The following is a 27,784-nucleotide window of genomic DNA, read 5'->3' on the forward strand; positions in this document are numbered from 1 at the left end:
TGAGAGAACATTGCTACAACACCTCCCACCATGTGTCCATATGTATGCCAACCTTTTATAATTTTTATGGATATAATGCTTTAACCTTTGTGGATCTTCTTGCACTCATGGAAAATAGGGTACCCAAAACAATAGATATGATCAAGAAAAGTGAAGAGTCATTTAGCATGCGCAGAATTAGTAAAGCTTTATGCAGATCAGTGGTGCACCAAAAGAGTGTTTGAAGTTGGAGACATGGTTTACTTGAGGCTACAACCCCATAGGTAGTCTTCATTAAATAAGAAAGGAGCATAAAAGTTGAAGCCCAGATTTTATGACCCCTATAAGATCATAAGAAAGAAGGGAGAAATAGCCTATGAGCTAGAGACACTAAAGAATAGCAGAATTCACAACCTCATTCTTGTTTCTTGCCTAAAAAAAGGCATTGGGCAGCATGTTGGATGATGAAGGAAGATTCATTCTGATACCAACAGCTATCTTGGATACTTGTTAAAGAAAGTTAAGGAATAGAACCATTATTGAGTATTTGGTTGGATGGAAGGGCTTGCCAGCAGAAGATGCTTTATGAGGAGTTGACATTTTGAAGCATCCAAATTTGAATTGCTTGAGGGCAAGCAATTTTAGGGAGGGAGATGTCCCCTTCTCATAAGTTTCCAGGTTGTTCCTTAAGCCCATTTTCCATTTCCTATGGGCCTGGGGAAATAAGTTAGTGAAATGACTTTGTCATATTTAAGTGTGTTATAAAGTAACCACTTTTAAGTGTCTTAATTGGTGGGTGCCGTTGATGTGTTTTTATGCACTTCATGCACAAAATAAAATACCAAGGTATCTTATCCTCTCTTGAACAAAATCTCCTCAAATGCTGAACTAAGTGATCACTTGAGGTGACTCCAAGGTTCCAAATGTCAGGTCTTGACGTGTGGATAAGCTCAATGGCTGATGTGATTGTTGGTAATCCAAGGGGACTTACATTTTGCATGAACTCTTGCATGAATGCGGCTGGAACGTGGAAATTTACTAGATTAAAAAAAGATAAAAAGGATGAGGGTTAAGAAAGACTACGCTACTCCTAAGATCAATGATAGTAATAGATCATGCGTGGATGGAGACGTTCCTTAACCAAGCTTTGCTTTGCCATGTTGCCAACAACTATACAAAGTTGATGCGATCTTCCAAGGAAATGAAAGGTTTTTATATCATGAATCATTCACCCAAATACCCAATACATTGGCGCAACTTGAATAAACTCATCCGCTATTGAACTTAGCACCTTTTATTGTTCAGGCTAACTATGCATTGCAATTGAAAATCATCCAATCACAAATAGTATGAACCAAGGAATTATCAACATCCACACATTATACCATCACAATCAATGAACTTCATATAACATGAGGATTCAACAAGAAATCATGCAATATGTAGAAGAAAAAACACATTCCACCATATCTTCAATGGAAAGGATGTTTTTTTACAAGCTTGGCAACAATTTCTGCCTTCTCCTATTCTTCTTCTAACGGCTAGCTGCTACTTGCTGTTCTCCACCAACTATTAACCTTTACAAATGAGGAAGTGGAGCCTTATATAGTGCTCTCAATACAATTGAATGGTCAAGATTGAAAGATAGAAACCCTAATTAGGGTTTGTTACACCCATTACATAGCATTTAATGCTTGACCAATGATAAAATTACATTTTTAGGACACATGTCCATCCTTGAATGATTGACCAATGAACGATGTTGTTAGGTGCATCGAACTTTGTGCCCACATGTGGTAGTTATCCTCCTCGTTGGATGAGTCAAGTGCATTGAACCTGGATGCCCTGACTCAGAATGATGTGATTGGGTTGGTGATGACTAGGCGCCACCTCAGCTTCCTCCTCTTGTAACTCATCACAAATGTTTGTGATCAAGGCATATCTCTTGATACTCAACATTTCCAAGCGCTTGCAGTGATGATGGAGGGAATGAGATGATGGTGAGAGATATTCCCAAATTGCACCATCTTCTCCGACCTGATCACCTTCACTTGAAGGCTTTGTCTTGGATTACTCTCTTGCTATACTAGCAATGATTCTTGGATTTCTGGAGGAAATTCAAGATTTTTGTAAAATTCCTTCCTTTTACACATTCACTCTCATGCTTGCTCTTTCATGACATTGATCTTTAGTTTGGGATGATGAGTCCTTACGCTTCCTTTGCAATGTTAATGAATGTTGGGGTATTTATCATGTGGAGCAATCTGCTTCCTTGCTTAACTTGATATCTCCCCTTGTGAAGTCTTCTCTCCTTTGAGTCACTTCCATGTGTTGATCTCCACCATGATGAAGTTGTTTCTCCTGCATCCTACGTACTTACTTCTTGCATCAAACCTTGATATTGCTGGCATCCAGTCCTTCATTTGATCACATTCAACAACAAACAAGCTAGCATCAAACACCTATGATATATATATATATAGATTTCATACATTTTCTGAGTTCTCTACCTTGATATGTCTTCCTAATGAGGGTGAAATGATGCTCTGATTTCTGACCTTATGTCTGATTTTTTAATGTCTTAAGGTCTGATTGAGGCTTTCAGTCTGAGACCTCACCTCTTAGAGGTCTGATTGGTGTTTCCACCAAGTGGTATACAAACTTGCTGCAGGTCTGATTTTCATCTATTTGCCCTTGGCCGTGGATTTTAGTATGTCTGGACAAAATATGATTATGGCTGGACTTTTTGATGGTAATTGGAAGTGAGCAAAAGAAGTCCAGGCTTTTGAGGGGGAAGTGGTAGTTGATAAGGTAGGCCGGGCTTTTCAACATGAAGTGGAAGTTGATGCAAGATGGCCGGGCTTTTGGGGGGTCACTGGAAGTGCTAATGAGATGGATGGCCGGGGTTTTGGGCCTATACTACAAGTGATGTATATTTGGCCGGACTTTTGCTTGCTAAGTGGAATTGCATTGAATCTGGCTGGGGATTTGGGTGCTAACTGGAAGTGCAACCTATTCGGGGGTTTGAGCATCAGTGGCACTGACTTCTAACAGGCCGGGCTTTTAGTCCCCAAGTGGAAGTGGTGACTTCCCTTCTTGATTGCCTTCATTTCTTCATTGGCCTTAGTCATTTGTCTGATCAATCATTTAAATCATTTTATTCTTTTCCATGAAAGAAACCTTTGTCATTGTTCAAGCATTAAGACAACAGTGTAATCATCATTGCATCTCCTTAGGTCGGGCTTTTGATAGCCAAGTGGAAGTTATTCAAACAGGCCGGGGATTTTGAGTGCAAGTGGAAATCATTCAAACATGGCTGTGGATTTGGGGGTTGCAGTGGAAGTTCCTGGATTTGGAGGGTCACTGGAAGTCAAGCAAGCTGGATGTGGATATAAGCATGAAGTGGAAGTGGAAGGGGTAACCCACTCATTGCCACCATCTTTTAACATCACCATCAAGACCTTGGTTGCTACTTATCAAACATTTCTTCTTAGTTGATTGCTCATTACTTCCATGCTGCAACCTAAAGATGTTCACTTGCCTGACTACTCATCACACTTAAGGCTCATACCTTGACCTGACCTAGAAGGTGCACTGCATCCCTTCTCAAGCAAGAGAATAGCTACAAAAACTACTACGACTAAACTAAGACAACTAACCTACAAGCAAAAAAAGTGGGGGCCCCCATTTGCAATGGGGTGATGTGTGAAAACGTCACGTTAGGTGCATACGTTATAGGGCCTATTTGTGTTATGTAATGAAGTTTATTTCTTAAAGTGGTGTTGGCCAAAGGATGGTGAATAGTCTTTGGAGGGAAAAGGAAAGAATTTGAAATTGTTTTATGGAGGAAAAGTTCCCATGCAAGTGCCTTTTTAATCTAAGCCAAAAATCATAGATTGAGAGGTGGTATGCTTGTTTGATGAATTTATTCTCTCAGATATATTTGACATCCTGTTCATCTAGAGATTCGAGGGTCGAAACCTCCTGATTTCCACATCTGTTTAGTGGACGAAAACCCCTAGTCCAGCATTGTGCAATTGCACATAGGGATTGTGTTTGAGCTTCAATGTTCTGTTGTTTGGACATGTCCCTTAGCACCTAGGGTTTGTAATTTTGTGGTGGCTCTTTTAGTGCCATTGATTGTTGATCTGCTATAATTTTTGATAATAATAGATGCTGCTATTGTTCCTGAAAGTCTGGTGTAAATTGAATTGATTGTAGGTTGAAATATGTTAAATTAATAAGAGTAATCAATTATTGGGACAGCTGTGTTAATTATCATATTTCTCAGGGTTATAATTTATTTCTGTATATTACATTGAGGATAATATATGTTGCGGTAGATCTGATTTTGAAGTGAGATCTAGACATTTTTGTTTTGTGGAGTCAAATCAGTTAGATTTCACATAATATTTGCATTGGGATATTGCATGAGTGAAAGCTTCAATATCCTTGGGAGCTTTGAGTCCTTTCAATCCACCCCTCCCATGAGCTGCCTGTAAAGATCTGCCCAAGATCTTCACCATTAAGATGAACATGAAAGGAGACAAAGTATTCCCATTGAAAATATCTCTTGTGGGCTCAAAGAAATCAATAGGGCTGCCATTAAGTAAAATGGAATATACGGGTACTGAAATACAGCTGAAACTTCATTCTCTTCAAACTTGACAGAAACCAAAATCATTGAATATTTTCACTAAGAATCTCCAATCCACCCCATCGTAAGCCTTGCATATGCGCAGCTTGATCAAAATACCTTTCAATTTGTTCTGAAAGGTCAAATGAACTATGTCATGTGAATTGATGGTACCTTAAGAGATGGCTCTATCCAGGACAAAGTTTCCCTGCTCTGCTTAAATAAGAGAAGGCAGAAAGAGATGAAACATCAGCACTATTCCTTTAGATATAATTTAATAAATAGTATTGCACAGGGAGATAGGCCTAAATCTGCAAAGGTGGAGGGGGAAGCAGATTTATGGATCAAGGCCACAAAAGTATTATTAAAATCGTACAGCACCTTTCTGGATTCCTTCAGATCTTCCACAACTTCACATACCTCCCTACCCGCAATGTGCCAAAGTGCTGAAAGAATGCTGCAGGGAAGCCATATGGACCTAGGGCCTTATCTTTTTGTGTTTGAAACAGGGAAAACCTCACTTTTTTTCTGTAAAAAGGAGATAAAACTCTTATTTTGTTCTTTTGAAGTTGAAAAGATAACTTTGGTCTATCATTGGTCTATCAAATAAGAGGCTTCTCTAGAGCTGAGAAGATCTTCAAAAAAACCAGTGGTCCCTTCTCTAATTTCCGAAATCATCTCCAGCAATCTTCCCTCTCGTGATGAAATAGATGATTCCTGTTACTACATCTTTCTGGCTAACATGGAATTGTGATAAAATTGAGTGTTTCAATCTCCTCGAAGCCACACTTCTCCTGGTTTCTCTCTCCAAAAAGTCTCCCCTCTCTCCTGGTCTTTAAAACAATTCAGCTAATAGCAGATTCTCCTTTAGATAAAAATTCTGAACAAATCATTGATATTATGCTTATTTTTAATTTTATATAGGATTTAATTAAAGGTACAGACCATATCGATTTAAGATGATTGGTCCTTTGTTAAGGAGAAATGCCTCTGGGATGGGCTGTGCTGTGATGTCTTTGGGATTTCGCCTAAGCCTTTTTGTGAAAGGGAATGCCTAGCCATCTTGATTAAATCAAGGATGCTAGAGGGTTCTCCAGAAGGACAAGCCTTGAAAAGAATTTTCCCACTCTTACTCACCCCTGCAGGATTCTTACCTCACCTGCAAATAGATGAAAACTAAAACACAAATTAAAAACATGGGGTACTCCACCTGACTTAATTTAGAAAAAAAAAATAAAAAATTCATTGGTGAAGCAAAATTTTACATCCAGCACCATGAAACAGGGAGGGGCTGCGGGGCGTGTTCCAGAGTTATCAGTGACGTAGCTCTCAAATGAGAGTTGAAAGTTCCTTTTCCAACTGCTTGCTAGTTAATCATTTACATTTGGGGAGTTGCACTAGTGAATACATTCATTTCAGCAAATTTTACAGTCTCAAGGAGTATGAATATAACAATTTTTTTATTATCAAATATTTAGGACAAAGTCCTTACGATGTGTGGGGCTATGGCACTAAGATCTTTTACAAGTTTCCTGTAGGAAACAATTTTGTGATGGATGTATAAAAATTGCCTTTTTTCAATGAACCAAAATCAAAGGACGTTGAGTAATCTTTCCCATTAGCAACTTGTAAGATGAAATTTTTTCAGTTCTGCTTGATTGGTGGTGATGCTAGTAGTGCTTCATTCAAGTTATAAATATTTATAATGTGTAGGCAGTTCAATTCTTGTGCATTATAAATAATTCTCTGCTGCTAATCATCAAGAAATTACATTTTTTTATTTTTATACTAGCAAGTATGTGTTTGTGGCAGTGGAATTATGCATTGAATGAGATGCATTGAAGAGAATTAACATAGGCAATTTGAGATATTTTTGGGTTGTGCATTTGATGTTTTTTGTATATGTGAAACAATTCTTTTTTTATCTTGGTTTCTGCTGATTTTGTGTAACCATTTTTATGTACTAAATGAATTTGTAAAAAGAACATGATTACGGGAGCAGCTCAAATGGATGGTGGTATTCTTGTTGTGTCTGCCCCTGATGGACCCATGCCCCAGACAAAGGAGCACATCTTACTTGCCCGCCAGGTTCTCTCGAGTTATCTGATTTGCAAATTTTGGTTGCTCTTTTTTGCCATAAATATATACACTTTTATTGAACGGGTGTGCTACTTAAGCTGGGTTGGTTGATTTTGGTTGGGACAAAATTAAATGAATCGTCTATATTTGTTAATTCTTGTGATAGGTAGGAGTACCATCTTTGGTGTGCTTTCTGAACAAGGTTGATGTTGTGGATGATGAAGAGCTACTGGAGCTTGTAGAAATGGAACTTCGTGGTATTTACTAATACTTGTTAAGTCTTCCACCTTTCTGATGTATCTTATGGCTTTCATTGTTTAAAACACACTGATATGATTAATTGTTACAACTGTGACAGAGTTGCTTAGCTTCTACAAGTTCCCAGGTGATGAGATTCCTATCATCAGGGGTTCTGCATTGTCAGCTTTACAGGGTACTAACGAAGAAATTGGAAGGAAAGCAATTTTGAAATTGATGGAAGCAGTGGATGAGTACATTCCAGAACCAAAGCGAGTTCTTGACAAACCATTCCTTATGCCCATAGAAGATGTTTTTTCCATTCAGGTGCTTTTCTTCTAGTAAATTGCAGCTGCACCATCCTATCTGTTACTACTACTACAAACTGCACTTTTATTTATGAGATAATATTACCAGGACAATTGTAGTTTCATATGCTGCCAAAATGCCTTTGGGAATTCCAAAGCCATTTGGTTGCTGGAGAAACTGATTTTCTCATGGCATGCATTTGCAGTGTGAAACAAATCTGTTATTTTTGATTTGCATTATGGTCATGTAATAGCCAGTACGTGTGTGCTTAATTGTGTGGCCTTACTTCTGACGTTTTGCTCTAGCTAAGCAGTAGTTTCACTAGTTCTGCTTCAGTATTGTATTTTTGCTGTCCAGTTTGTATTTTATATATGCATGCACATATCATTTTCACTACCCACATTTTCACTAACCACGTTTTCACTAACCACGTTCAATCACTCTTGATTTGCATATGGTGATATTATTTTTGTCCATCTGTCCTCAATTTTTAAATTTATGCCTCCTTTTTTTAACGTCTTTGTATGCATGGCTAATATGTGTTCTACTTTTGCTCTCCATATACTATAATTTGTGTGGGATTTTAGTATTTGATTCTGCTATTTGATTTAAATGAACAAATGTTCTATTGTTTTTTTAACTTTTTTATGTGTATCATTTGCCCCAGGGTCGTGGAACAGTGGTTACTGGACGTGTTGAGCAGGGAACTATTAAAGTTGGTGAGGATGTTGAAGTGCTAGGACTAAAAGAGGTAGGGATCTGTATTTGTGTGGGGAGTGTGTGAGATTTTCCACAATTATTTACAGTTTGCTTTTTGAAACAGGGAGCTCCAACAAAGAGTACTGTTACTGGTGTGGAGATGTTTAAGAAAATACTTGACCGAGGCGAGGTATGCTGTTCTAATGAATGACTGTATATTTCATTTGGTTGATTTTATTTCATTTGAAAGCAGATGATGATTAAGAGAGGGCTGTTACAGGCTGGAGATAATGTAGGTCTCCTTATGCGTGGGCTGAAGCGTGATGATGTCTTCCGAGGGCAGGTGATTATTCAAGGAAATGACTGGTTTTCTTTGGGAACTAGTTGCATGGGACAACCTCTCTGATGCACCTTGGACAATTAATGCAGGTTGTTTGCAAGCCAGGTACAGTTAAAACACACAAGAAGTTTGAGGCAGAAATATACGTACTTACAAAGGATGAAGGTGGCCGCCATACAGCCTTTTTCTCCAATTATAAACCACAATTCTATTTGAGAACAGCAGATGTGACTGGCAAGGTTGAGCTACCAGAGAATGTCAAGATGGTCATGCCCGGTGACAATGTTACTGCAGTTTTTGAACTTATATCACCTGTAGCAATTGAACCTGGTATGTTAAGTATGACTTGGTATGATTTTGATGACATTTAAATAAAAAGCTTAAGCATTAAGATGATTTTTTTCTCACTCATAAATTTATGTAGGACAACGGTTTGCTCTAAGGGAAGGAGGCCGGACTGTTGGCGCAGGGGTGATCTCAAAGGTCTTTTAGATAGAAAATGGGAAGGATAGATATTTGTTTTCATACTACAGTGAGGGAAATTTTGAAGGAAACAGCCGCTCAAATGTTAGGTAGGATGGCTCCTGAAATACAACTTTTTGGCAATAAGTCTTCTAATGATGAAGAGAAATTTTGTTTCTCATTGATTTTCTTATTACATTTAATCTAATTGTTTGAAGATTCGCCCGATTCTTTACAAGTTCGCCCAACTCAACTTTGAACCACAGCTAAATGACTCTAGATTTACAAGGACACTTCTGGACTGTTGAGATTGTCAAAGTGCGAGTTATGTGCCTCAGTTGAATATGTTCAGGATTAAATAATATCTTTTCTTTCTTTACTGGCTTACATTGGAAATTCTATTAAGAAAATGTTTTTATATAGGTGCGGATGAGGCAAAGGCTTATCTTTGCACTGGGTAAAGAAATGTGTGCAGATGTATTTTGGTATTCACTTAAGTAAAGAACTTGCAGGGATGGGATAAGTGAAAAAACAAGGAAGGTCTGTCTCTCTCTTTTTTGTGCCAAGGATGAGTTGAACTAAGCTAGATTTCCAGTTCATTGCCAGCATTTTTGTGCCATAGTCAGGATTCCAAGTTCAGGATTCCAAGTTTATGACCAGTAGTATAATTAGGATTTTAAGTTTGTGATCGGGAGTTTTGGGTTGTTGGGATAAGAAATTGAATCAAATGATGATTATGCATGTTTTTTCACCCTGTAATTTTTATTTTATTCACAAAACGCGGCATAGTTGATATAATGGAACCAATTATTTAGCACCAGCTATATTTTAAAAGTTGATGTAATAAATGTTGAGATGATATATGTGATATCTTCACCACAATAGTCATGTATATTGCAGTGCCATGTTGTGGACACCGTTCATTTAAATGCAGATGATCTATACTGCCATTTTATTGTACCATTTGTTTGGTCATTAGATAACATGATTTATCGATTTATAAGCTTGTATTACATAGTATAATTCTGTCATTACATAAAAATCCATCTCATAGCATCTTGCCAGTGACTCTAGTACTTGTAATTGAGCCTCTCCCTCCTCACATGCATGCGAGTATTCTCTCTAACCCATGTATATGCATAAGCCTAATTCTGCCTCCTTGGGTGTCACTTTCCATTAGGGTATAGTTACTTGAAATGGTTGAGAGGAAACTTCATGTCCAATTTTGGGGTAGGGTAATATTATATTTACTCATCCAAATGTTTGTAGTATTAAGTCTATTTCTAGCAAGTCCACTTTATTGTGATTCCAGGGTTCACTAAAATATGAGCGTCAATCCCAGCCAGATAATTCTCTCTTGGGATTTTGGGCTATTTCAAGAGAAAAATAGTTATCGTAGGAAAAGTTACATTAGTTAATTAGCTGGTCTAGATCTGTAAATTGCTCTAGGTTCATAAATAGAATGGGAGGGAATGGATGAGTTCACATATTATTCACGTGGACTACTAAAGACGCAGTAGTTGGTAATAATAAATCACAATAGATTCTCGATTCAATGAGTAAGAGCTTCAAAAACTTAAAAGAAAGCATATTATATAATGTGCAAAATCGTGCCTTATGTCATTGTATGGTTTAAATTGAAAAAAGTAACTTTCTTTCTAAGAATGACATAAAAGGGGTACTATTTTATTGCAAAATCTTGATATTATTACAACGAGTCAGTTTGTATATTATATGCGAGACAACGTCCAGGAGGTGAAAATGATTCAGAAGATCAATTACAGCTTTCATTTGACTGTCTCAAAGCGTAATATGCTAGATTATGAAACAAGTATTTGAGAAGATCTTGACAAGTTATGCATTTACCGTGCAAGGACTACAAATCATAGATGGAATACTTGCTGAGTACTCGATGAGTTTTGAAAAACTCGCGAGTATTTATGCCATTAACTTGTCGAGTTTTTTGGCTAGTTTTTGTAACTCGGCAAGTTTTTTGTTTTTTTGTTAAGTCAGTTTCATTCTTTTTATCAGAATATATACATGAAATATAACATTTAAGTTATATTTTTCTTTTCTTATACTCTAGTTATATTTCATGTATGTCTTTTTCCTTTCTTATATTTTAAGTAATATTTCATGTATATATTGGCATGATGTTTGAAAGTGATTTCAAATCTCTAAGAGTTATAATACAAATTCTAGGTTTTAGAAGATTTTTTAAATTATCAGACTTAGTCAAATTTCAGTAATTAGTAGGTTCTTATCAACATTCTCTCGTTCTTTCACTCTCTCTATCTCACTTTATTTGCTCTGAATTTGAGATCTCTCTACCACTCTCTATCTCACTCTCTCCTCTCTCCCCGAGATCTAGACCTCTCTCTACCCCTCTCTCAACCTTAGACCCCCGCAAGGGGTGCTACCCTCAACTTAATTTTTGGCGAGGTGGAGAAGTGACATCGGACTCATAGGACTAGACACTCTAGTTTTATCTCTCCCTTGTTTTTGACTAGAGCTGGGAAGAAGATGTAAAATGTTCTGATGTAGTATTTACTTTTACTTTTACAAGAACAATTTGCTATTTCATTTTGTTTCAGTCTATCAATCATTATGATTCCACAAGAGGATGCCATTTTGTGCCCAAATTGCATTGAAATCAATCAAATATATCTAGACTCAACTTGTTTCTTTTCTGTACTCATTTATTGACTCATTGGATGCATCTCCTCATTGAATTTTGCTAAAAAAAAATGCATTTTTATTAAATTTAAGCAATTTTTTAAAGTTGTTGAGTTTTCAGTGAGTTTTTTAAAGGCCTTGGCGAGTACAACTATGCTAAAAATATTTCTGAAATTGACTCGAGCCTTTGTACAGTAGTGTAGTTGAAAACAAAATATTTAATCTTATATAAATAGCATGTCCGAATAGTGTTGACTTTGTTGAAAAGATCTAATAATTATAAACACCCTTAAGATTTGTATGTAGTCAAGCTACTGTAGGCAATAGTCATGCAAGTCATTTTAATAAAATTAATTTGGTATATGATATTGCCAAGTCATAAGTGACATTGTAATTATCTACCAATGAAGAAACATAAACAAAATAATGAGAGCTCCATGGAACAGTCCAAACTGATACAAACCAATAGCCTCAAAATAACCTACTAAAACAATACTTATTTCCATCACCATGCTTATAACTAAACCAATAGCCTTACAGTAAGTTCTAAAGGATTTCTAGAGCTTGAAAATGAAGCAAAAGCATGCTACCATGTTGAAATATGTTAAATAGAGGATGATTGATTGTGAAGGAATTAGGGGTTGAGATGCCTTTGAAAATCAAGCTCGAACAATGCAAGGAATGGTTTAACATGTTAGTTGATTTTTTGAATTAAATGGCAAACAATTCAAAATATTTCATGAGTAATCTTTGTACACTCTAATTTTCTTGGATAACATGATGCCATTAAATAGGTGTAAGCGTTGACACATATCAGGCTTGATACCATGTGAAGTTTGTTAAGCAATTTTGCCCAAGACCAAAATGCATTAAAATTTATTAAAATAATCTATATTGTCAAAACAAGAACGAGAAATAATCAAATGAATGACTATTCCATTCATTAAGTTTATATTACAAAGCTCTGGAAGCTGCTACTCACCTACTACCATATGTATGAAGGTTGTGCTTATGAAATAGACGAGTGGGTAGATGATAGCAAGCCACCCTCAAAGAAGTGTAAATCCTAAAGAATGAGTTAGGCACCTCAATATTCAAATAAGAGAAGTGTAACTCCTTTAGAAAAGGGTAACACCTTGCACTCTTGAAAGGGCAATCTTAATATAACATTCAACTTTGGTATTGGAAAATGAAATAAGTGGAGCATAATAAAATGGTTTACATTGAAAATTGTGGAACATAATTATCAGTTATCGCAATAGGTTGAGTTGTAAATGAAAAGGTTAAGAATCTATTTTTAAATATTTGGCATTGAAATATGCACTCATGATGGAGAGTGGGATAGTGAAGAGGTTAGGTTTTTTGAATGAATTAGTTTAGGAAGCCAAAGATGCACATGAAGTTGATGAATGATAACTCTTTGAATAAGAAGAAAAAGTCATTGATCTATAGTTGGAGGTGGCTGCCCATAAAAACATGAATAGATCTTGTGTATTACTTGGAAATGATTTGTCTCAAGTTTGTTGAGTTATAGTGCTTTGGTGTGGAGGCCTTCGATAACATTGTTCTTCCCTCAACTATTGTTCTTTTTATTGAGAATGCAATCAAAGCCTTAGTTGTGATGGGTGTAGAGGAGGGTCTGAGGTGAGGATTTCCCTTCCCTCTTGACAATCATACTATTCACGACGTCTCTTCTAGTGGTGCTTCCCTTGGTGTGATATCTAAGGAGAGGTGGACATTCCTTGGTTCCTTATTTAGGCTAAAGGTTGTTATGCTAGTGATTCATGTAAGGTGGATGGAAGGGTTGTTGGTTGTGGGCATTTTTGAAGGGTGTTTGAGGATCATTAGTGTGCAACCCTCTTGCGATATAGATGACCATAAGTCTTGAGCAAAGGTTCTTAAAGGTAAGATTTTCTCTAATCCTACATTCTTTCTCTTTGGAATCAATTGTGGGTGATGAGGGTTTCCATCTTAGGTATCTAGATTCAATTGTTGAAAATTCATCCGTTACACTTGAAAACTCTCATTGGAAAGTTTCTTGGCTCTAGACTAAACATTGACATTGGTAGAATATGGGCTTTGAGAAAATAGAAATTGTGATAAGTTGAGATCTTTGCTTTCGCTAATGGATTGTTTTTAATCTCCTTGAATCATGAGGCTTGTATTTTGGATCCTCTGAATGGTCCTTGGTATTTGGGAAACATGGAGTTCTTTGTTTGAAACTGGAATACGAATTTTGATATTAAGATGGAAAGTATTAATAAGGTCCTTGTATGGGTTAGGCTACTAGGATCACCATTGGAGTAATAAGGTCCTTGTATTTTGGATCCTCTGAATGGTCCTTGGTATTTGGGAAACATGGAGTTCTTTGTTTGAAAATGGAATACGAATTTTGATATTAAGATGGAAAGTATTAATAAGGTCCTTGTATGGGTTAGGCTACTAGGATCACCATTGGAGTAGTAAGGTGATGTGGCATTGAATGGTATTGGAAATCTTTAGGTTAGTTCATAGCTATTTATGCAGTTGCGAAATCTAGAAAATTCTTGTTGTCTATTAGATTCAATGTTGTCATGAATAAATCTCTTCCTTTTATGGTTTCTTTGTCTTTAAAATATGATCAATGCGTACAATAGATTGCATATTAAGACTCAAATGTTTGCTAAATGTGCCACAAAGTTGGTCACCTTATAGTAGTATGCAAGGACAAACCTAGAAGAAATTGACCCTACTAGAATGGTTCAACCTTCTTTTAGCACACCATCATCAAATAAAGAGAAAGAAAGAATGGAGTCAAGCACTAGAGTTGGTTAGCTAATGGAAACTCCACCCCTTGTTGCAAATATGAGTGTGTTGTCACTGATGTCAAACTTGTTGTCATTGATGATAACTTTGGTCTGAAAGGTTGAGCAGTTGTGTTTCAGAGTAATATAGTATTAGAGGATTGGTTACGAGTTCATGTGGATGTGTGGAGATTGTTTGTAGTTGCTTTAGATAGTATATCCGATTGTGTTATGACTCTTGTGAAACTTTTGAGGCGTGTTATGTGGTCTGTAGTTGAAGATGGCTAAAGGTGTATCGTGGCAAAAAGTCTGTCAGACAGGTTTTGGTTTATGGTCCGCATTATGGCGCATTGCTTCAGCATTGCTTGTAGTTAGAATATGATGTTGGTGGATGTACATGCTTGATGTATCCTAGTTTTTATGTTCTCATTTGATTTATAGTTGAAATTGTGATGGTTGAGTATCAGTTTATATAATGACATCATGACAGTTTGTAGGAATGCATTGCATTCCTCCACCTTCACTTGTTTTGGTGGTATGGCTCAATGATTTGGCTATGTTGCTTTTGGGTTATGCTAAGTTGTGCATCCGCAAGAGTCTTGGTGGTCTGCATCATGTTTTGAGTAAGTTTGGTTGGTGTGCTTTATCTGTACTATCTTTTGGAACCGACCTAGCATGTAGTGTTGTAGGAGTTTATTTGGGATGGTTAGGAAGGTGTGCTGACATGGTGTGATACTTCACATGTTTCATTCTTCCTTCCACATTGCCTTGGAGATTGTTTTTGGGCCGATTGTTTATATCCTACACATTACATCAAGTTAGGCTGACTTAATTGATGTTTCTTTGCTTGCGAATGGTATATAAAGAAAAATATTTGGAGGAAGATATATATTGTGTGCGAGATATGAAGTTGTGTATGGTGTATCTTGTGAGTGCAAAGGTTCACAATTGTAGTTGAGTAGTAATGAAGTCAGTTTTATATATGTAACAATAGTGAACTGTAATCATCATTTTAGAGGATGCATTTCTCTATAGTTCAAATATATTAATTCATTGTATTTAGATCTATTGTATCTTTCCCTAAAGAAGTGATCTTCAATGTTTGCAAGTCCATTGTATCTTGCTCTAAAGTTGTGTGCCTTAGTCTTGCAAGTCAAAGATTAGGAGTAGTGAACTTCCTTGGCCTTGAGCCTAAAATTGACGCAATCAAGGTAGGGAGATCCAATGAAGGACATCCTTGCCTTGCAACCCATAATTCAAAAACACCATACAAGGTACCAACAACCGGTAACACAACACAAGATCTAACTGGTAAACAGATAAAGAGCAACCTAACCAGTAGAAGCAACACATGATATAACCGGTAACCAGATAAATCAATCATTACAACCATTTAAAGAATTACATAAGCCTTCAGCGGCTACACATACTGGATCGCAACCCAGGATTACAAAACAATCCATACAACACAAATCTAAGATCCACAGATCTTCTGCTCGATAAATAGGCCTCTGGTAACAGTTTGCATTGATCCGGACCTCAGTCACTCCGGACTTCAGTCCCCCCGAACTGGAATCTCTCCGGAGACTATGTTCTTCGCTCAATCTCTTCTTCGTTACACCTCTGTCCTCCAAAATGAATCTCCAAACTTTCCCTTTATACCACCCGCAAGCGATAACAACTCGATCAGGTCGGCCAAAGACCAACTGGTTCATGATGAAACGTGTAAACGATAACATGTCGGCTCAAATCACCAACAACATCTTCAAATGCATAAAACTTCACGCGGTGCTTTGGAAACATCGGACAAGGCCCAAAACAACATCGCTCAATGATCCGCAAGTTACGGAAACCGCCTGCAACCCAAAATACTCCTTCGCCACACACTGCAAGACCAACCGACAAGAACATACCAATACTGGGCCAATACCAGGATCAATGTCTCACTGAGATCAAGTCCAAATGCCAGTTTGAACTACTCCGGTGCTCCTGCATTAGACTCTCGGGGTTAATTGAAAAGTGAGTGACATCACTTGATTTGGTTTGGTGATCTGTCAGTAGGTACTTGCAATTGCCTCAGGGGTTTGGCGGTCTGACTACAAGTTCCGGTTGCCTCTCCTCGGCGATCTACCGGTCCACTCTGCAGCCTGCCTTGGTTTAGCAATCTATTCAAGTCTTCACCCACTAATTGCCTCAAGCTCAAGCTCTAGGTTCGACAGTCTACTTGCAAGCCTTGCACTGCCTCACATTCGGCGATCTGAACAAGTCTATAAGTTGCCTCAACTTCCTTTCCAACCAACCGGTACATAACCAGGTCTTCTTCGATCAACAGGTTCACAAACTAGCTCTGATACCACTTGAGGCAGTCAAGGTAGGGAGATCCAATGAAGGACATCCCCTCCTTGCAACCCATAACACAAGAACACCATACAAGATATCGACAATCAGTAACACAACACAAGATCTAACCGATAAACAAATAAAGAGCAACCTAATCGGTAGAAGCAACACATGATATAATCGGTAACCAAATAAATCAACCATTACAACCATTTAAAGAATTACATAAGCCTTCGACAACTACACATATTGGACCGCAACCCAAGATTACAAACCAATCCATACAACATAAATCTAAGATTCGTAGATCTTCTGCTCGACAAATAGGCCTCCGATAACAATCTCCACTATTTTGTACTGATCCAGACCTCAGTCCCTCCGGACTTCAGTCCCCCCGGACCAGAATCTCTTCGGAGACTACATCATCGCTCGATCTCTTCTTCCTCGGATCTTCGTCCTCCAAAATGAATCTCTAAACTTTCCCTTTATACCATCCACAAGCGATAACAACTCGATCAAGTCAGCCAAAGACCAATCAGTTCATGATGAAACGTGTAAATGATAACTCGTCGACCCAAATCACCAAGAACATCTTTAAATGCATAAAACTTCACGCTGTCCTTCGGAAACATCAGACAAGGCCCAAAACAACATCGCTCAATGATTCGCAAGTTACGAAAACCACCCGCAACCCAAAATTCTCCTTCGCCACACACGCAAGACCAACTAGTAAGAACATACCAATACCGGGCCAATACTGAGATCAATGTCTCGTCGGGATCAAATCCAAATGCCGCTTTGGACTACTCCGGTGCTCCTGCATCAAAAAATTTGTAACCCGTTTTCATACGGTGAGATAGTTTTCATTGTGGTTTTTTCCTTATCGGGTTTTCCACGTAAAATCTTGGTACTCATGTGTGATTGCTCTTTTGTTTTTCAGTTCTTTTCTTCTGGACATGTGGTAATTTGAAAGAATGGTTAATTTGGTTAAGTTCTAATATATGCAGATTCACCCCCCTCTCAACATCCAGGAGTGTTTAACAATTGGTATCAAAAAAGGTTCCCAAAGAAACGATCTAACAACTGAGGTAGATTCGAGAATTGAACACAATGTTGAATCTAGAGATTGGATGCTATGGAACAACCTAAATGGGATATTGATGCACTTGTAGATCTTGAAGGAGAAATGAGAGATGCTTTGTTTGATTAAAAAGGGTCCAAGAAAGCAAAAGAACTTGTTGTCTATCTAAAAAAGAAAATTGATGAAGAGAAAAAGACCATTGATGATCTTGAAAAAAAACTACATAATTTTTTTGGAGAATTCACCAAGCTTGAAGAAGTGGTTATGTTGTGGAAAGAGTCAAAAGAGAAAAAATAACAAATTGATAAGAACTTGAAGCTCAAAGGTGGCAGTGATATGCTTAAAGAGATGCTAAGTGAGTAGGAACCATCTAAAGACAAAGGTGGACTTAGATTTGATAGAGAATGTTCTAAAACATCCAACAAACATGACAAAGGAAAGGAATAGGTCAAGGATGAATCTAAGAAGACAAATGAAGATCAAAAGTGTTCCAATCAGGTCCAAAATACGAGAAAATTTAAGAAGCCTCCTCTTGCTCAAACTAGGTACTCTCCATGTTTCAATGGTAAATATTTTACATGCAATAAATTTGGACATAGAGCTAGTGAATGTAGAATTCAAATAAGATCTCAACCATTTAATGGTCAATGCTATGCTTGCAATAAGTTTGGACATAAGACAAATGAATGCGGAAGTAGAATGATGTACGTATATGTATATTCTTTCAATGGGTAGTATTATGCATGCAACAAATATGGACACACGTTTGTTGAGTGTAGATTTAATTTTAGATGGAATGTAAGTGGTCCTCAACAAGGTCCTACTTGTTATAAATCCAAAAAATCAGGACACATTGCTAAGTTATTCTAAAGAAAGAATAAGAAGACCTCTGCTCTGGAAAAGAAGATTGACATTAATGACATAAAGGAGAAAATGTAGAAGACATGGGTGAAGAAATCGTATGAGAATGCAGGTGGCAAGATAGTGGATGGATCTGTACCTATTGGTGGTGTAGATGCTTCCTCCAAAAACTAGATAAAATGCATTATTTGAGGGGGGGAACTCATTGAAGACCTTAAGGACCCCCTTATTGTGTGGATGCTGGATTGGCTTCAACATGGTAGATGTTAGGAAGGTATTTCCGAAATATTCAAAATGTTTGCTGTGATTTACAAAGGTATTTGTGATCATTGGCATAATAGAGTATCAACTTTTTGTTTGTAACATTCAAATTCTTTTAAGGCAAAAACCCTAAGTTGGTGGAGTTAATAGATAAATTGTGATTTTGAATTTATTTTGACCACTTTTGATCTTGCAAATTCAAGTGCTATTGTGTGCGAAAGAGATTTCTGGTGCAAACCCTAATGATAGAGTGTTTCAAGGTATTCTACGAAGTTTGTGATTTCAGTTTAGTTTGTTTGATCAATATGGCAACATCGATTGTTGTCGACATGTCTTTGAAGCCAGGATTGCAATTCAAACCCTATTGTTTTGTGGTGATGGAGGGAGATAAGGAAGGATCTTTGTCAAAGGTGCCTCTAGACATTGTATACATGGAGGATGTTAGGGATTATATCCATGCACCCCTAATAGGGGTTTGTCATGTAAAGTTTAATGATTTGTGGAAGATGACCTAACGACATTCAAACAACAATATAAGCATATTCTGGAGTTAGGGTTGAATATTTGGAAGGAGTTCCTTGATTTCAGCTATGAGCATGCATGGATTCAGATAATCTTGAGCCAATTTCATGGAGATGTTATATTTCTATAACACTCACAAAAGTTCACAAAGGATGCCATTAGGGATTTGATAGGGCTGTGCATCTCTGAGACACTTCCTATTTTGAAGTTGGTGAATAATGATACTGTGTCTGAGCTTACCAGTGCAAAATATGATGAAAGGGTTATGACTATTGAGAACATCAGTGATCTCGATGCCAAATATGATGAAAGGGTTATGGTTATTGAGGACATCACTGATCCTCCGCTATGTTACAAAGGGTTTGGAATACAAAATTTACTATCAGAACCGTGAGGTTTCTACCACCACCACCACCACTATACACTCTACTTATCAGATGGTGGTTGAAGTAGAGAAGTTTGATTTGTGTGAGCTTTTGAGATAACAAATTTTGGATAATCTAGACAAAATGAAGAAGAGCAAGCATCCTTTTAGGTATGGATCCCTGATCATATGTATGACATTTATGTTCATGAATGAGCTCATGGGTGTTAAGAGTAAAGTTTGGAATAAGTTCATTCCTGTGGCAGTGCAAGTAAAACATCATATTATAAATTTTAATAATGATATAGACGTTTGCAATATTGCATACTTTGGGTGGTTCAAAAATTTTCAAGAGAAGATGGAGGAAAGAGAGAGGGTTCCTCCCAGTTTGGTTTGGAAGTATAGAAATGACTGTTTCTAGTTAATTAGGACCATTGCTACATTGAGGCAGTAGAGCCAAGGACTGCATGGCTACCTAAGCTACCCTATTAGATATCAGAGGAGTATGTGGAGAAGAATATAGAGACCTTATTGCAGTTACTGGTAGATCAAAGCGCAGAAAGAGTTAGAACTATAGTAGAAATTTTGAACAAAATGTTTCATAAGAAGGTTGATACCAAACATGTAAAGCATATGGAGAACTTGTACAAAAATATTAAACTACCCACAATTGAAGAATCTTTTGGAAAGCGAGCACAAAGGAGAACTAGGCTAGTGTTTGCCTCTCCTCTAGTAAATATTAGTTTCTTTGGAGCCCCAGTGAGAAGCAAAAGGAAACGGGAGAGCAAGTTGGTCCAAAGCCTAACATTGAGAAAGTAGTCAACAACAATGCATATGAGGAAGTGAAAAAAAGAAAGTTTGTGATTAGAAAGAGGTCTGCAAAGACAAAAATTAAGAAAGAGGATGTTGAAGAAGAGGACATTGTGCTTCTTAGTCAAAGAAAGAGTCAAAGTTTGGTCTCTCCAACATAGACTCTTGCAAAGAAAAGGAAGGAAGCAAATGAGAAAGAACTAGAGAATACAAATGGAAAGAATAAGATAGATTCCCCTTTGGTTGATGTTGATTATCAACCGCTTGATTTTGACAGTCAAGAGAATGCTATTTGTCAACATGAGTTCTTGGAGGTGTCTGCAGTATTATATAAGGTTGCCCCTTTGATAGACAAAGAGAAGATGGAAAAAGCCATTATTTGGTATTTGATCACCTTTGACAATGATGCGAATGATATTGTAGATAAGTTACCTATGGGATTGCTAGACCCCATAACAAAAAGAAGGAAAGATACATTGATGAAAGAATCCAATGTGTGGGCATGGGCTTTAGATATGGTGTGTAGTCCTTTATCCAAGGATGATAGAGCAAATATTGTGTAGGATAGAGCAAAGATTGTGTAGGCTCTTAATACAAGATTTAGAACAAAAGAAAGAGTGAGTATTATAATGGGAGGTGATCTGAATGACTACTAGAAAATAGTCAAGTAGACTAAGGATGCAACATCTGAGGTTGTAGAAGAGAGAATATTTTGTCTTCTCTTGTGGAGAGGACAAACACATAAGCTGATATAGTAGGGAGTACACTTGGTGTTGGAAGCAATGCAGTTGATTTAGAGAAGAAAACTGATGAATAGTTAGGTGGTTATGGAGATACAAAAATCGATCCAAGTGATCACACATGGATTATAAGAATGTTGAAACAGTTGTAGAAGAGATTCCAAAGAATACACAGGAAGAGGAGTAGAAGGGCGCAGATAAAGAGCAAGAACATGAGAAGAAGACAAAGGAAGAAAGGAGTACTATGTCTGGCAGAGAATCTTCTGGTCCCTCCAAAAACTCTACATTAGAATTGTTAAAGTTACAATTTGAACCATTCGTTACCACTAATATACTTCGAGTACCTAAGACACAAGGTTAGATGGACCTTAATTGGTTGTCCTCTCTGTACATTTTACATTTAGGTGATATACTTCCCCATTCTGCATTTAAGAAATACATTAAATCTCAGATATAAAGCTCAGAGGTTATTGATGATGTAGTGAAGTTTCTCCATGAGTAACTTTCAAAAGTTTTGTTAGATGAGACATTGATTAATGCAAGGCAGCTACATGGGTTGCTTAATGGCTTGAAGGACCATGCTTCTAACTTGGAAGCAACAATTTCAAAAGATGTTGAAAAGAGAACAAAAGAGAAGAGGTTAGGAGAGTTAGTGAATAAATGTGCAATTGCATTTAGTCGATTGTAGGAAGGAATAAGATTTTTTGATAAGACTGTAAAGGATGTAGTGGTGATATATCAGTTTTGTTACCAGTGTCCTATATCTACCAAATATTTTAGGGTCAAATAGACATTTTGGAAGCACAAATTCTATGGTTGTCTAGTTCTATAGACTTGAAGAAGGATGTAGATGGTAAGGGTAGACTATAGATATACAATTTGTATATGCAATTAAATTTGTTAACTGATCAAAAGAAAAATATTAAAGCACAATTTGGTCATATGAGAGATATTGTAGACTTGCAACTCACCAACATGGTGAGACTTCTTACAGACTCTCAAAAGTTGGATCAACTATAGTGAGATAGTGGATCTTCTTTTGAAGATGGAAAGTTAGCACAACATTTTGACCTCTATGGAGAATGATTGGAAGACCACTTGGTTTTTGTTCCTTTACATACATTTGTGGATAAGTAGAAGGTTGGTGAAATACGGTTTTGGTTTTCAATTTTGTTCATACCCTAAGGGGGAGTTGTATACAGTCATTGAGTTTGTATTCTGGAGACATACTTTATCCTTAATGTCAAAGGGGGAGATAATTCATTATGGAAAGTGGACTGATATGATAATGTTTGGAGTTGGCACAAGTGTTGCCATCAATGACAAAGGGGGAGTTTGTCACAAATATGAGTTTGTGTTGTCATTAATGTCAAACTTGTTGTCATTGATGATAAATTTGGTCTAGAAGGTCAAGAAGTCGTGTTATAGAGTATTGCAGTTGTAGATTCTTCGAATATAGCTAGATCGAATAGGGCTTTGATCTAATATAGTTATTATGCTTGCGACCTCATTTTTAAAGGCGCACGAAAAAAATTGTGGAGTTTCTTGTTTTCATAAATATTTCCATGTAGAGAGATCATGGATAAATGAAATGAAAGTAGAGGAAAAGATCCACAAATTTCTGCTAGCATGCCACATGTCATAGAAGCTTTCCTGTTATGATACTCTAGATGAAAGTGGGATGTGTGGAGGTTGTATGGAGGTTCAAGCTCGAGTCAAGAAAACATCATCCTCAGAATTTTGCGATGAAGCGCTACATGTCCCAAGATGTGCAAGCCCACAAATGAATCTAGATGATTGACAAACTCGAGACAAAATTAGTTTTCAATATTAGCGCCAAGGTTCTAGAAGAAGGGGCATGCCAATTTTTTCTTTTGGTTTCTAATTGATGAAATCTCTAGGTAGCACTCATGCCTCAAGTTGAGAAGGGAAAATCATGAAAGGATCCCTCATGTGAGGGCAGTTGCAATGTGTGTTGGGTGAAAAGTGGACCTGTATCTGTATCTGGAATACACAACACTTCAATTAAGTCATTAGATGCATGGTTAGTAAATCAATAATCAATGAACAATAAAACCATAACAAAGCGACCCATTGCCTTCTAGTAGATGTGAGTTTAGATTGCTCTTAGATTGCTAAGCTATCCAGTGACTAGACAACACCTAAACGAAGGATTTTTATCTATATTTGCATGGATTTAAGCTAGATGAATGCAAGATTAATCTAACATGATTTAAGCAATAAATGAGCTAAGTGATTTAAACATATGAAATAAATAATATGCAATATCTCAATGCAAATTCTCAATGAACCTAGAGCAAAAATGACATAATAACAATATATTCTCTAGGATTTTTGAATGAGATGAAGGCCTGAATTTATAGAAAATTCAGAAAGAAACTGAAGGCTGAGATCAAATGATGATGAGCGGTCAAGATTTTCCAAGAGGAAGAACAATCCAGGTGAATTGATGTGATTGGATGCTTTTCTCAGTTTTAAAGGAAATTGAACTAAAATTAAGATAAAATCAAGAAAAAATTGATTTATTCTCTATTTCATTCAATTTTAAGATTTAATTGTTTTAATTGCTTTCTTTGAGATTATTTATCAATTTTTAATTTTTTTTTTTCAAGATTATCTCCAATTGATTTCTTTTCTCAAATTTTTAATTCTTTTTTTGTCAATTAATTCCTTTTTTGATTTATTTCCTTTTTTGAAGATTTGTGCTCATAATTTCCAATTCCTCTTTCTTGATTTGTTTCCTTTTTTGAAGATTTATGGAAAATTGATTTATTTAATTAAATTAATTCCTCTTTTTGATGATTTAATGGAAAATTGATTTATTTAATTAAATATGCAAAAAAATTTAATTAAAATAAATAAGATAATTGTTTAAAATGATTTACTTGGAATGATTTAATTAATTAAATAAATATTTAATTAATATTGATTGATTAATTTTGCCATGTGACATTTGATGATTTTAGAATTAATTGTGTGCTCAAGATTTATTTAATTGCCTTTGGTTAGGACCTTGGTGATGTTGTCGAGATTAGGGGCTCATGGTTTAGATGACCATTTTTAGGGTATTACATTTGCCCCTCTCTGAATTAATGTGCGAGCAACGCGTTGGTTCAAAGAATAGTTGATGTCTAAGAGATACCAGTTCTGAACTTGATTGATCACGAACTAGATGAAAGCAAGGTGTTTAGCTTGATTCAAAGCGACGAAGCTGAATGAAGTCTGATTAAAGCGATACCGATCCCGAACTTGATTGAACTAGGAACGATAGAAAACAAAAGATACCGAACTTGAACTTGATTGATTAAGAAGCGGATCTTACAGATCTAGAACTTGATTAATCTAGACACAGTGAGTGATGATAAAAATCGATCTTGAACTTGATTGATCAAGATACGATGAGCAAAGATAAACTGTCTAGCTTGATCCAAAGCGATGAATACTGAACACCTGCTTAGATTGAGTGTGATCAAAGAAACTCTTTAAACCCTTGATTGAGTTTAAATGAATAATCAGCTTGATGAAAAATGATGAAACTGATTAACGTTAAGAGATTGATTCAGATGAAGACAAATATCAGCTTGATTTGAAGTGATGAAACTGATATGCCCCTAGCGATTGATTCGATTCAGATGATTGAGAAATCCCAACTTGATATAAAGCGATGAAGTTGAGATGCCCCTAGCGATGAGGTCTTATTTGATTGATTTTCTTTAGTTGAAAAAGAGTTTTGCTAGACTTCTGATGAAGATTTGAAAATTTTCTTGACATTTGAAGATGTGAGATCATAAGGTCATGAGTATGCCCCTCGAGAGTGAAATCAAAAAATAGAGAGGGTACATGATGATAGGCAATTATTTTAGCGATGATAAGTTGTTTTGAGCATAAATTGATTCATAGGAATTTTTGAAATTTTAGCAAGAAATTGAGCGCAAAGTTGATTTGTAGAAATTAAATTGAGATTCAGTGTTGATTCATGAGAAATTGAGCGCAATTAGAAGAGAGAATGAGCTTTTGATGAAAAGCGCTAAGTGGTCAAAATTTTGTGAAATTTCGATGAGAGAGTTGACATCAGATTTTGATTTCGATCTCGAAAATGGACTCAGGACAACCGATTTACAAGCTCTTAATTTGATTTCATCATACTTGTGTTGATTGATTATGAGATGTTGTTCTATATGCTTTATTTTATATGTCTGCATATCTTTTCAGTATAGATGTAATGCAAATGAATATGGATGTTTATTTTTTTTAGTTCTTTTCATATGCAAATAAATGATGAAAATGAGTAACTAGTAGTGCAATTTTTTTATTTTTCAATGCGATAAGATAAATGTAAATGAGTGATAATGAATGTATGAATCTATATAAGATGCTTATGTATGCAGCTAACATCTCAAAACACAAGTACTCGATCGAAGAAATGATGAAAAGAGACCACTTAGCTAAGAAATGATGAAGGTTCCAACTCTCATGTAGAAGACAAAGAGATCATTGTTACCATACCGAAATCACTCTAAATTCACAAGATGCAGAATGAAATGCAAGATGATATACAAAATGAGATGCAATCCTAAACCTAGTCACTGGATTTTGAAAGGCTTAATTGTCATCATTGAGCGTTTTACAAACGTAGCAGGTAGATTAGAGTTCCTTTCTTTGCATGTGCAATATTAATTATCTTGTCCGTAATGACCCTTTTTTTTTTGTTCATATCCTTAGACAGATTACGCATGGACCCAGATTGCACAATAAAGAAATTTCCTTAAAATAGACAAAGAAATGATATGGACCTCCCTGTAGCATTCAAATAAGCGGAGTCGAGGTATGTGAGGTGATTCCACCTTGATGTGAAGGCTCTTATCACAGACACCCATCTAATTTAGATGTTTCCAAATCATTGGGATCATTCCTTCAAGCAGAAATCAAAGAAGATATTATGCCCCCAATCCTTGCTCCTCTTAGTCAAGATAGACTTCCTCGAGTTACTCAAAGGGATAATAATCAAAAACCAATATAAAAGACAACACACAAAGTAAATTTTCATTCATATCTCAAACTGTTTAGTGATTGTTTTCCGTTATGTTGTTTTGCTTGTTAACTCACTGATAAAACTCTTCAGTAGTCAGGAGATAAGTAACTGACTTGGAGTGGACGACCAGGTTTCACTGATGTAAGGTTGACTTGGTTGATACTGCTTAGGACATGTAATGCGCTCTGTTGATTACCCAAGACTAGGACATTGATCAATTTCAAGTCATGAGGGTTCCAACAAACCAGGATGTCACAAAAGTGAATGAAAATTATGTACAAATGAAAGCAAAGATGCATGAAAGCGGGAATGTCAACATTGCGTTGATAGATGGAGCGCTTGAGTACAAGAGGCACCTATTTGTCAGGGTTTCACCTGCTTGGCAGAGATGCATATATGTTTTTACCAAGGTGCCTGTTTACCAGGTTTTCACCAGGTGATTTTCTCAATTTTTTCCTTTTTTTTCTTCTGTTTTTCTTTTTCTTTTTTTTCTTTTTTTGAATTTCTTCAGGACTTTTTCTGATTTTTATGATTTCTTCAGGACTTTTTCTGATTTTTAGGATTTTTTTTAGGACTTTTTCTGATTTTAAGGATTTTTTCAGGACTTTTTCTGATTTTTAGGATTTTTTCAAGACTTTTTATTTTTATTTTTAGGATTTCTTCAGGACTTTTTAGCTACATAAGTTGCTGGAGCAGAGAATATTCAAGTGAAGAATTTCTTCAGATGGATAGTGTTGATCGGTTCACGAAGTTGTTCTCCTTCCGATGTTGAGAGTTGATAGGCACCAGAGCCAAAAGCTGCAATAACGATATAGGGACCCAGCCAGTTGGGTTCGAACTTCCCTTTGTTGTCTCGAAACTGTTGATTTTTAGGATTTTCTCTTAGAACTAGGTCACCAACCTGAAATTCTCGGTGTCGAACCTTTTTTGTTATATCCTCTGGACATTCTCTTTTGGTACACTTTGAGATGATCAAACACCACTTGCCGACGTTCATCCAACAATTCGAGCTCTTGTAATCTAGATATTCTACATTCTTCATCAGTAACAAGACCATGCAAAGAGACTCTTAGAGATGGTATTTCCACCTCAATATGTAATACTGCTTCAAACCCATACACCAGACAAAAAGGTGTAGCTCGAGTAGGTGTTCTGATACTTGTTCTATAAGCCCATAGTGCAGGACTGAGCTGCAGATGCCAATCCTTCCCAGATTTGTTCACTGTTCTGTGCAAGATAGTCAATAGGTTTTTGTTAGATGCCTTTGCTTGTCCATTACCTTGAGGGTAATATACTGATGACCAGTGTTGTTTTATTTTGAATTTCTCATAGAGTTTGTCTAGATCTTTGTTCTTGAATTGTCCTCCATTGTCAGTTATAATGGATGAAGGTATACCATACTTGCAGATGATATAATTAAGAATAAAGAGAGATACTTGTTTGCTGGTTGCCTTGATGAGTGGAACTGCTTCTACCCACTTAGTGAAGCACTCAATGGCAGTGATAATAAATTTGTGTCTGTTAGATGATGCAGGATATATTTGGCCAATTA

At 36.5% G+C, this 27,784-nt stretch overlaps 1 protein-coding gene across 3 annotated transcripts in view; it reads left to right on the plus strand.

Annotated features, from left to right (window-relative positions):
- LOC131050999 (elongation factor Tu, mitochondrial) overlaps positions 1-9,704 on the plus strand; it is a 36,176-nt gene extending 26,472 nt beyond the window's left edge. The window contains exons 5-13 of one of the 3 annotated variants that reach the window (XR_009107063.2): positions 6,599-6,703; positions 6,861-6,951; positions 7,053-7,258; positions 7,908-7,991; positions 8,064-8,129; positions 8,220-8,282; positions 8,369-8,609; positions 8,704-8,851; positions 9,165-9,704. Coding sequence is in view for 1 of the 3 variants with exons in the window: in XM_057985322.2 (XP_057841305.1) it covers positions 6,599-6,703; positions 6,861-6,951; positions 7,053-7,258; positions 7,908-7,991; positions 8,064-8,129; positions 8,220-8,282; positions 8,369-8,609; positions 8,704-8,771 (924 nt within the window). In the remaining 2 variants the exon portion in view is untranslated. Of the gene's footprint in view, positions 1-6,598; positions 6,704-6,860; positions 6,952-7,052; positions 7,259-7,907; positions 7,992-8,063; positions 8,130-8,219; positions 8,283-8,368; positions 8,610-8,703; positions 9,121-9,164 lie in introns of those variants that run through there. The other 2 variants (XR_009107062.2, XM_057985322.2) reach the window with 2 other exon arrangements.
- The last annotated feature ends 18,080 nt before the right edge of the window (positions 9,705-27,784 follow it).

This window comes from Cryptomeria japonica, chromosome 6, assembly GCF_030272615.1.
Source record: "Cryptomeria japonica chromosome 6, Sugi_1.0, whole genome shotgun sequence".
Classification (NCBI taxonomy): Eukaryota; Viridiplantae; Streptophyta; class Pinopsida; order Cupressales; family Cupressaceae; genus Cryptomeria; species Cryptomeria japonica.